This window comes from Puntigrus tetrazona, chromosome 6 (assembly GCF_018831695.1).
Source record: "Puntigrus tetrazona isolate hp1 chromosome 6, ASM1883169v1, whole genome shotgun sequence".
Classification (NCBI taxonomy): domain Eukaryota; kingdom Metazoa; phylum Chordata; class Actinopteri; order Cypriniformes; family Cyprinidae; genus Puntigrus; species Puntigrus tetrazona.
In genome coordinates, this window is record NC_056704.1 from 4,299,626 (window position 1) to 4,311,545 (window position 11,920).

General features: G+C 37.4%; 1 protein-coding gene across 1 annotated transcript; it reads right to left on the reverse strand.

Annotated features, from left to right (window-relative positions):
• Window positions 1-394: 394 nt before the first annotated feature.
• On the reverse strand, window positions 395-11,330 carry si:ch211-113j14.1 (sterol 26-hydroxylase, mitochondrial). Its single transcript, XM_043241762.1, has 9 exons — window positions 11,007-11,330; window positions 7,741-7,931; window positions 6,632-6,831; window positions 6,312-6,509; window positions 5,758-5,921; window positions 4,070-4,236; window positions 3,125-3,206; window positions 2,803-3,009; window positions 395-1,575 (listed from the first exon to the last, which is right to left on the reverse strand). The coding sequence occupies exons 1-9, from the start codon at window positions 11,283-11,285 to the stop codon at window positions 1,459-1,461; spliced, it is 1,605 nt and encodes a 534-aa protein (XP_043097697.1). The 5' UTR covers window positions 11,286-11,330; the 3' UTR covers window positions 395-1,458.
• Between the last annotated feature and the right edge of the window lie 590 nt (window positions 11,331-11,920).

Here is an 11,920-nt window from a genome sequence, read left to right on the forward strand (position 1 = left end):
TTAAAACACTGCTTTTCCTGAAACAAATCCCTTAAAACAACAACAAAAAAAAACTCCCTTCTCTGCCGTGATCATTACTGGCCAGATTTCAGGAGTTAGTGAGTGATCTCAGTTTATTAAATCCATCTGTAGTGCACATATCCACCACAAGGGGCCAGGATTTCTCAGTTTACTACAACAGAAAACTAGAGACTGCTTTTTGCTTGTGATAACATTTAAGAGATTGACAGGGGGGGAAATGCAGTATTTAAAAATAACCATCATTTGCTGATACTTGTCTGAATATACTAGCTATAAAACAGTATGCGTGTTACTAATGAAATAAGCTTGCTTGCTTTCTTTTAGTTTTTAAGATACCTCCTATCTTTATAGAAGCTAGTTCCAAGTTCTCAACTGAGCAATGGCTTTGGCTTTTTATTTCCTTCTTGTTCATTTTGTAAAGTAATACAGGTAGATAATACGTGACATGAATCACACGGTCGATTCTGTTGCTCAAGAGTTTTGCGGCTCGTCCAAGTCGCTTGAAAAGCTCTTGAGCAACACAGAAGAGCATGCTCTTAACTATTACAGCTGTAGTAAATGTCTTTGTAATATTATTGCACTGCGATGCACCATTATGTTAGTATATGGAGAGCCTAATATTACAGTCATTCATTTAAATTAGCTTTCATTTTTCATGTTTTCTTATTTTTTGGTTAGTTTTTTTGTTATTATTGCTATCATTATTTTAATACGTGTATAGTATTTTTTATTCATTTCAATTTCAGTACATAAAGGTAAGCAAACATAAATTACGAAACGCTGAAATGCAATAAGCTTGTGTGTGGGTCAACATGCGGGTGATTTGGCAACAGGTTCATTTACGTAAACTACCATTTCTAGTTCTTTGCATTTCTAGTTAATTCATTGACTTGTGCCCGGGCTCAAAACGAATACCAAAGCAAGTGTAGATTCCCCAAAAATATCTTTTGATTAAAGGTAGAAAAAAAATGCCATAACATCGATATTAGATTAATATATTAAAAACAGCAAGGATAGCATCGTAATAAAAAAATAATAGTCAAAAAACATTTTAAAGAAGATTCTTTCTGCTTGATCTGACGCTTGGCTACGGCACGTAGCAGGTTTTATTGATGGTGATATTTGTGCAGTCACTGCCACTAGCATGTGAACAGAAGGTCTGTGTTTTCTTCCGTTTCTTTCCTGCTTTCTTGTCACTGTCGAAAAAAGCAATAGTGATTCTGCAAGAGAGCCGGTGCTCATAGCTCTCCGTTGGGGTTTTTTTTTTGACTGTTTGCAAATGCTTTAATAATGCAACACCTCAGCTGTAAATAGTATTTAAGCTGTTGTTTTTGATCATTTCTTCACAGAGACATTTGAGGCAAGCTTTTGGACATTTAAAGTAAGATGATTTGAAGTAGTGATTTTGGTTAAAAGATTGATTGGAGCTGGCTGGTATTAAGTCCGAGGGACAAACTGCAGGTCAATAGGTTTAGAGGGAATGAGCAGGGTTCTGGTTTTGGGTTGTATCGAGGGGGCGCCCTCCTCCGTTCTCACCTCATAATGTTGCATCAGCTGTGAAGTAAAAGGGTGAAGAGTTCAATTATTGAGAGCACCAGAGAGATAACCATAGTGTACCTGAAGTTTTAACATCAACTTCAAGGAGACGCTTGAATGCACACATGTACTTCTTACAAAACAGACCGAAATCTTCTTAAAACATTTTTAATAAAACAAACCTAAGTTGTCGTATTTTTAATTAAACGAATGGGCTGATCAGATAGTGAAAAATGCTTTTAGATTTGATGATTTTAACTTCATCACATAATTCCCATATTATTACATTTCTGATATTTCATATTTTTAACGACTTTTATTAACATATTCTGATATAATATTTTGTTGACTTTTTATTCTAAAAAGTGTAAAATAAAAAAAATGAGTAGTAATTTCCATACTTTGCAGGCTAGCAAACAATAAGATCTAATTTCTCAGTCAATTTGATATAAATTAATTTGTAATTTCATAAGGGACAATAGAAAATCTCATTTATAAATTATACAGGCAACATTGTCAGTTGCTATTATAAAATAAATAGTTAAAATCAGCAACATATTCCAAATTCATTTGCCATTTTTTACAGAGTTGTATACAAACATTTAAACTGGCAGCTGTTATATGAACCTTTTAATTACATATTTCTACTCTAATTCTCTTTTAAAAACATGAACGTTTAAACGGAGGGTGTTCTAATAATGTTTTGATGACAGATTTATTCAGTCACGCTCTAAATAAGGCTGTGATTATAGTGCAAATATTCAGTAAAATGCTCCTCTCTTAGCTAACTCAGGCTTTCCTGAGGTGAACGTGACATTACATAATATTATTTACAAGCTGTTTTATTGGCCGCTGTTGAAATGCTGATTGAGCGATTAGACATGACACATTTTAGTGAGGTGTGCTGTACTTTCAACACACCTTCTGATGCTCATTCATGTTCATTTCATGCTACAGCTTGCACAAAAAAGGAATGATGCGCATTTGCCTTTTGAACTGAGGAAACTCCAGCAACGTCACACCATATTAAAGTGTGTCGAATTTTGTTATATATGAATTATGTTTATCAGACGTAGGACTTGTATTTTGGAGTTTAGGGACCAAAGTGACGGTTGATTGAAAACAACTTATCAATATTGGTAACCAGGGTTAAAGTTAACTTAGGCTTTGTTCTTGCTTTAACAGAATATTTTGATTAATGGGTGTGAAACACAACTGACAGACGTAGTGAAACCTCAAACTTACTCTACTTAGGGCAAAGTACATCTCCAGCTCTGCGACCCTCTTTCCCACACAGGCCCGAACGCCAACCCCAAACGGGACAGAACTGTAGGGGTGATGCTGAGATCGAGACGGGCTGCTTCTCAACCAGCGGTCCGGAACAAAACGCTCGGGTTCAGGGAAATGACTCTCATCGTGACTGGCAGCGTAGTGACACAGATGGAACTGTGTCTGTAAAGAGAGAAAGAGAGAGAAAACACATCAGGATTGGAGTAACGTAAGGTTTAATTAAGGTATAAGATGTTTTAATAAAACTCTATGAGCTGTGCGTGTGTCGTGCGGTTACCTTCTTAGGGAACCAGTAATTATCCACAATTACTTCTGAATCCACAGTCAGGCGTCCATTACCAGGGACAACAGGATACATCCTACCATTAAAAAAGCAGCATATTGCAAGAAAATCTGTTTTAATTGATGTCAAAGGTATTAAATCTTGAAAAGAATACAGCTCTTTCAGGCTATTACCACAGTTCCATCTGATTCATTTAGGCAAGTGGATTCTTTATTTTGGGACACAATAACTTATTTTTAACGTGCACTTTTTGACCGTTTACATTCACACACAGCTACATTACAGACTGCATGAAAGGTAATACTGGAAATGGCATAATGGGGCACTTTAAGATGTAATAACATTATAAACAACAAGAAACCTGAACAGTTTTAGCCTGATAAGGTTTTCTGTTCTGTGTCAGAAATGGGATTTTGTAAACAAGACCTGCTGAAAAAAACAGCTAAAACCAGCCTAGGCTCGTCTCAGCTGGTTTTAGCTGGAAGTAGCTGGTTTAGTCACTAGTAGCGTGTTTAGTCACTGTAAAGGACATTATTGATGTGAGTTGCTTGTTTATTAAATATTTACAGAGCAAAAGGTTATTGCAACAAGTCCACAGTATAAAATGAGTGCATAATCCTTTTTCGAGATAGCACTGCGTTCAAATGGCGCCTTTCTAGGGCATGGTATGGTTAGGTACGGTTCACTTTTAAGGGGTTCACTTTCCACTGGGTACAGTACCTGTTTTTTTTTTTCCAGTACCACCTCGGCCGAGGTTGCAAGCGAACCTACCATTAACAAATAGTGAAATGTAAACGGATTGGCTGGAGAGAACGGTCATTACCTGCATCGCTGAACTTGCTACATGACACACAAGACCTGCTAGATCAGCACGCACCATGCAATGGAAAAGCGCCCTCAAAAAGTGTTTGGGGGTGGACTAGGATGGATTTAACTCACCTGAGAGTTTCTTTGATGACAGCCTTCATGTAGGGCATCCTCGTCAGGTGTTCTGTGGTCGGCAGCTCTTTATTCGGACACACAGACGCGATCTCATTATACAGGCGGTTCTGTATTTCTGCATCTCGTGCAAGGTGGTACAAGGTCCATGATAATGTGTTAGACGTCTTTCAAGGACAAAGAAAATAGGCTTATTCAATACTGCATTTACAGCTGATATCGTCATATAAACACTTGATTGCCAAAGTCATTTATGCCCAGAAGGTGAGGGGGTAGGTCTCTTTCAAATCTGTAGCTACAGAAACAGCTATCCGTCACAGAAACAGGTTAAGACTTCAGCAAAGTATGCCGCTTGGCAGGTTATGAACTCAATGTGTTGCTAAATGAGGGATACAATTTAGCCGAGTACTCTGGAAATCTGATAAATAGTGGCCTTGACGGACCCAGAGAGACCTTGACAGACATTTACACAGAGATTAGAAGCATAGTACATAATGTTAAAGGTTGGTATCAGTTATGGATGGATAAGACCGTCAACGCGTTCTTTCTGTGAACAATAATGGGACATGTTTACAGTTAATGTGGTTAAATACATTGTCGGTGGTTATGCCCTGTGTGAACTCACCTAAACCACAACTACAAGGACGGGTCAAAATGTGAAGTTTTTGTTAGTGTAAGTCACTTTTCTGATGCAATACCAACTGCACTTTTTTGACTCCAGTGGCCGAAAGTGGCCAGATGTTTTTAGTAGAAAAGAACTTTGGTCATGACTGCCATCCAGTTAAAGAAGTTCTGCTTCGTTAAAAACGTGTCAACAAGATCACATCCTATGGTATATATTAGGGGTGTCAAACCCTACTCCACAGGAACTCAGAGTCATACAGGACTAGTCCGTTAGTCAGAAAAACCATCAACTAGCCGTTTTATACATCCCATTACCCTTGTGTAAATTAAGTTTACTTTAATGTTTTTGTATCTTAAAGCACTTCATAATAAAGTCAAATTTAGTACATTTTAAACCATAACATTTTTGTAATCTTTTGTTTCATGCTACACTTTGTGATGTACTTGATAATCTTAACAGTGGGGTTTTATTTGGTATTACTTATCCAAGCTGATGTATTTTACATGCATTTAATTGCAAATTTATCATTGCAAATGCATAATTACCAATATATTTAAATGAAAGACATGGAAGTTTCATGTCAGAACCTTTGGCAATACGCTTTAGCTATATTTCAAAGACAACAAAATTATAAAAATGTACAAAGTGTAAAAAGTCTAATTTAAGTTAAAAATCACTCTTACGGTTTAAATTACATTATAAATGTAAACTATGATAAAAATTTCACTCTGTTGTAGTAAACATGCAGTGTTTTATACTGAACACATACATTTTTTTTTATTTTAAAGTACATTATTTAAAAATGTTATAGGTTATATATTTTCTTTTTAAAAGGAAATGATCAGTTTGGGTGGCATTCACTTTCTGGTTTCTGATTTGTCCTTGTGTGTTTCTCTCATGTTCCTCCCTTTCTCGGGAACTTAACTACTCTCTTGTTTTCTGCAGGTACATTTAGAAAACACCCAGTTGCCACAACAACTGAACCAGTGGTGCGAGATAGAGTTTTTTGGAACACGTTTAATTGGTTAAGTGGTTCCAGATGAAAACAAACACACGTTCTCACCGTATCCACCCCTCCCAGCAAGAGTTCAGTCAGGCTGATGTACACTTCTCCTATGCTGAGTTTATTGCTGGAAAGCAGGTAGGTGAGATACATGCCTTCCACCTCCTCTCCACGCTCAATCCGATCATGAATCTCCTTCACCTTCTTATCAATCAGACCCCGGGCTGGACAAAGGAAAACAAAGAAAGGACAATCGGTTGTGTTAGTTTCACAACCGACGATGCACAAATATTCAAAAGTCTGTATTCAAAATATTCAATGTGCAAATTGATCAAGAGTGACAGTAAAGATAATTATAAAATTTTAAATGCATGTTTTTAAATGCATTTTCTATATAACACAGATACATAAATGTGTGTATATATATATATATATATATATATATATATGTGTGTGTGTGTGTGTGTGTGTGTGTGTGTGTGTGTGTGTGTGTGTGTGTGTGAGAGTGTGTATAAGTATAAATATGTGTGTATACTCAATTAGGAAAACACTAATAGCCAAAATGATAATGACATATTCTGCATCCATAATACAGACATTAAACTTTAGCATACCTACGTCATACAGATCATCCCACGCCTGGACAAACCGTTTCCAGAATGGGAAGATGTGACGGGTCCAGCGGGGGAAAAAAAGAACCGTCTCTGACAGCGCCAGCATATCATTAACAGCAGATATGAACCGTAGAGTGTCTGTGGGAATTTCCTCCTGTAAACAGCCTAACCGAGTTTCAAACAGGATCGAGGAGATTCCTGAGCGGCGTGAAAGAAAACCCGGTCAAAATAAAAACTCATCACAAGAGTACGACGCTGTTTGTTTAAACATTACTGCGAAGAGCTCCAGGATATGGGTACCGTTCTATATCCATACACACCCTCGAAGCCAAATTTGTAGAGCTCAGAGGCGAGGTCCTTGACGGTGACCTGGTCCGGGCTGCGCAGACGCAGGAGTTCCAGACGCTGTAGGAGATCAGACACAACCTCGTGAATGATGGGTGCATATGCTGCTACCTCCTTCAGTTTAAGCATCTTAGGGTTCAGAGCACTGCGGATGCGATACCACTCTGGGCCTGTGCTGAAAAACACACAAAAAAAAAGAGTCTAAATTGGTACATTTATCACATATCGGCATCAAAGGTATACTTTTTCATCGCAAAGTTTGGGGTCAGTACAATTTTGTTTTTAAATGAAGTCTCTTGCTCTCACCAGTGCTGTATTTAACTGATCAATAATACAGTTAAAAGAGGTATACTGTAAAATATTATAAATTAAAAGAACTATTTTCTATTTGAATGCATTTTCAAATGTGATTTTATGACAAAGTTAATTTTTTTTCAATCTATTGTGATATTGTGTTTAAAACGTTTCTTATTGTCCTCAGTATAACAGTTGTGCTACTTCATATTTTCGTGGAAATCGTGATACATTCTTTTAGTATTCTTTGCTCAAAAGAAAAATATATATATATTTATTTTATACAGATTTTTATAGTAGTGTATACGTTTGTCCTAATTTATTTGCAGAGTTCAGATGCAAAAGCCTCCAAGTGCCAAGTTTTCTTTTAAAACATTTTCTCAGGCCTATATATTTATGTTCTGTTATGTCACTTTAACTGAACTTAAATGACTAAACCTACACGCATAAATGAAAAAAAAAACATTTTAGAAGACAATTTCAGTCAGTATTCTACTCTTTATTTTTTTTAAATGTCATCCCAAACTCAAATGACCTTCTGCCAGAAATAGTTTTAAGTCAGATCTTTTCAATTAATCATTTGATGCGATTCACAACAGTGCTCTGCATGATTTGTAATAACACTGACCTGGTTATCTAGTTTAACTACCTAAAGTAAAGTAAACTAAGTAAAGGTTATCAGGTTATATAAAGAGTCAGAAAGGCTGATTTGATCATACTTTATGGTGCTTTTGCATCCTTTTGGCCGAAAACAAATACATGTTTGGCACAGCAGACGAGAGGTGCTTACTCTACGTGAATGCCATAGGCCTGTCCTCTCATGTCTCTGTATTCTTTCCAGTGAGGCAGGTCGGTCCGCACCGGGTACTGGCCCTCCTGTCGGATCACCTGTGCAAGCAGTTCAGCCGTCGCCACATTCACCACATCAAACGGCCCAAAGCGTGACCGCCAGATCGGACCATACAGCCGCTTATGCTCCACCTGCACAATAAACATTGTGTGTGTTTGATTTTTCATACAATGTTTAAATCCCATCTCCCGTTTTTGTTTAATGCGGTAATTCTAAGCTAGGGGACCAGGACCCTCCAGGGCAAACTCGGCAAACTCCCAAAGAGATCTCCAGACGATTAAAGGAACAGTTCACCCAAACAATAAAATGTGCTTACCTTACGGCCATACAAGATTTAGATAAGTTTTCAATTTGTGTTTTAAAGCTTAACCACATTTGGAACAGCATGAGAGAAATTAGGTTTAAAGCTGATTTATACATTATCGGCAACACACACACTCCCCTTTCTTCCCCTGGCTGGACTTGAACTGCCCTGAAATAACCCCTTTAGTTAGAAACCAGTCCCTCAAACAAACAAAAGCGATGTTTTGACATACCAGCTTTCAAGTTTTCTGATTTGCTACACTGTGCGGGCCACATTTAACTTCCTTTTGCTGTTTACAGGGGCCAGATGCACCGACATGTGTGATTTGTATCTGGCAGTAGGATCATTTTATCATAGGTAGCATTCCATAAAAAATATTTTACAGCAACTGTTCTTTGACACGATGGTGATTCAGATTATCAATCCCAATGCCGACAACCTTTGGACCACCGGCCACTGACAACACGTCACCCCCTACTAAATGTGCCTTTGGACATTTGCCCTAAACATCTCCACAAGTATGGCAAGCTGTTTTAACGTTTATTCCTAAAACTATCCAACAATTTTGTGATTACTACCTTTTTTTATTCCTACAACAGAATCCAGAGAAGCTGCTTGCTATATAATATAGTACATGTTACTATATACTACATATAACAAAAATACTTTTATATCTATAGAAGTGTAAGTATAGCTTTTTGTATATATCCTTGTTTTTAGCACTAAAATAACAGAAATTAGTAGGACTTTATTCAACAGTATTTATATTGTGACGAGTCGGCTGCCCCTCCTCTTTATTGTCACCATCACCCTGTCCTTTATTCGCCGCCCTTCACCAGGCTCCCGACGGGAGTGGGTGTGTTCGAGAGGAGGGGCGTGGTATTCTTCAGGTCTGGCGGCGTGTGACGAGGCACACCTGAAGTGGATTTAGCCTCGTTACCGTCGCCGTTAAAGGGCCGTACGCGCCTCTCCTCGGGAGACCGGTCTCTTCCCCCATGCATGCACGCTGGTGTCCTCGTGGGTCCAGGAAGGGTGCGCGATGGACCTCACCCCGCCGTCCGAGAAGTGCTCATCCCACTCTGCCGCCCGGAGCAACGAAGCGACGGAGATGCCGCGGAAGAAGCCGCCGCCCCTCGCGCCCCGGACCAGAAAAAGGGGAGCGCGTGTGACTGCCGGACTCCGCCCCTTACCTGGACCCTTCCCCCCTGGAACACGGCCTAAACCTGCACTTTGCTCTCAGCACGAGGAGGACACCAGATCCCCCTTTTATTTGGACACTTTCCCCCTTGGACACTTTATTTTGTATTTTTATTTTGTTAATAAAAAGCCTCTCCGAGTCCTGACGCCACGCCCACTGTGTCTGTCGTTGGCTCCTCCCGTCACAATATATATATATTTCTTTTTTTTTTTTTTTATATATATATATATATATATATATATATATAAGGTTTTTAATATAATGGTAAAAAAAGGGTAAATTATTATTATTATTAAACCTTAGTAAATACTAGTAACTGTTGGAATAGATAAGATTAAATAAGGTAATACATTTTAATAGCTAATAATTACGTTCTAGTGTTGTCTTTTGATGATTCATTGCAAGAACAGGTCTACAGTAATAACAGTCATTCAACTTGGGGTTTCACACTTATCTGCACACATTTCCTGTCTTTTTTTTAGCACATCAAAACAACTCAGAGTTAGTCTACTGATGAGGCATTCAAGTTTAAAGAGCATAGTAAATCACATAACAATAAAATAATCACAACTAGTAAATCTAGAGACAAAAAACACACTCTTGTCAATATCTGAACCGCAGAAGACGATACAATGATAAGTACTAGGAGGAATAATTAAAAATAAGACCATAACAGCTACTAGTGGAAGTGGAAAAGATACTAGTCACAACTTTAAAGCTCACGCTAAAACGGAAACCCTGCTTGTGATTAAAAAAATAGCAACTCAAACTAAGAAAAACAGAGTTGCAACAGGATTCTTTGATCTCGCTCAAAAGTTCTCATGAACAAACCAGCACTGTCCATACATTTGAAAGGATTTTTCAAACAGAATAGTTTTTTAATTTAAATTCAATTTTCTTTACTAAGAGGATATTTTGGTACTAAACACTATTTGTAGAGATATATATATATATATATATATATATATATATATATATATATATATATATATATATATATATATTTTTTTTTTTTTTTTTTTTTTTTTTTTTTTTTGTGGTTGAAAAGAAAAATAACTTTCTTTGTAATGCCATTGTTTACCCACTTGCTCTTTAATAAATATACATGTATCTACATGCATCTTCACCCAAAATATTGCAGGTCATTTCTGCTTGCTTATTTTTAAGTTTTGCATTTGTATAAATATTTAGATGCAATGAAACACTCATTGCATTCTTTCTTTATTTTTAATGATACTTGTAAGTGGAGACTACACAAGTGGAAACTAATGAACGCAATGCTGACTTTAACCCAAGAAAAGGTTGAACTGCATTCAACTAAATAATAAAAAAAAAATCTCATTCCAAGCTTAACTTGAAATGTTAGATTTAAGGAATACATACTGAAAGGGCTTTCCATACTGATTTCACATTCCAGAAATATCAGCTGTCAGAATCAGGCAGGATTTCCCCAGTCTATTCCGCCTGTACTGTTTAATGCTTGTTTATCATAAAAAACAGCAAACCAGTTCCTGCACGACTAGTTTATCAATGTCACAATTCTTTGCTAAAGTTTCATACATGCTATTTAAATTAAATCTCTCTTGTTTTGTTTTTTTTGTACTCTACATGTTAAAATACTCCCAAATAAACAGGTCGTTCGTGTCACACAGTAGTTTGAGTGAACAAACTTGCAAATTCTGAGGGGAAAAAAACTTGTTTTACCTGCATTGCATGACTTTTATCCGCGTATCCTTTAACGAAGAGCCAGTACGCAGTTGTGGCCAGGCTGGGTCCCGGGAGATCATCTATGGTTTTGTATTTTCCAGAAATCGATGCTGCACTGTGAAAATCCACATCGCCCGCTTGAGACTTCAGGGCTCGCGCTACGAATTCAGAAAATGGCGCGTATTTTTTGCCGACGTGAGCCGCGAGACGATCAGCTTTTACAAGAGCTGAAGACAACATGGTGACTCGCGCGAGTCCTAGTGGAAATCTGAACATCTAGACGACCGAGATGTTTTCTGTGTCAAACCCTGGGCGGGATTTATAGTGTGTCAAAACCTAGTGAACCGTCTACATAGACAGCATTGCCATGTTCCTAATTAAACGCCTTTGATGTTTAACAAAGCTATCTAACTGAAAGATTCACTGGGTTTTGTGACGCAGTCAGGAACGTCCAGAGTTAGAAACAATGGAGCTGTCACACATTAAAAAACACGCTGGTATTACCGTTTAGTAGTCGATTAACTAGTTAACAAAGTTGTGATTTTAATAATGCATTAGTAAACGCTGACATGAACTAGATTTATACTTGTTAACCTATGAGCCATGTTGTCTTTTAATCAGCAAAGACGCATTAAATTTTTCTAAAGTGACAGTGAAGATATTCATGTGTTTGCATGTCAAACAAATTCCATTACACTGAACTTTGTATTAAAAAAAAATCCTGGAGAACTTGTAGCAAGATCCTATAAAAACAATAAGCAGTGCAACAGTTTTCAACACCGGTTAAAAAAAGGTTTCTTCTTCATCAAATCAGCATTGGAATGATTTCTGGGACATAGTAAAGAAAATAATATCTTACAATGTTACAGTTTTACTCTACTTTTCAATTAAATAAATACAGAGGCGGACAA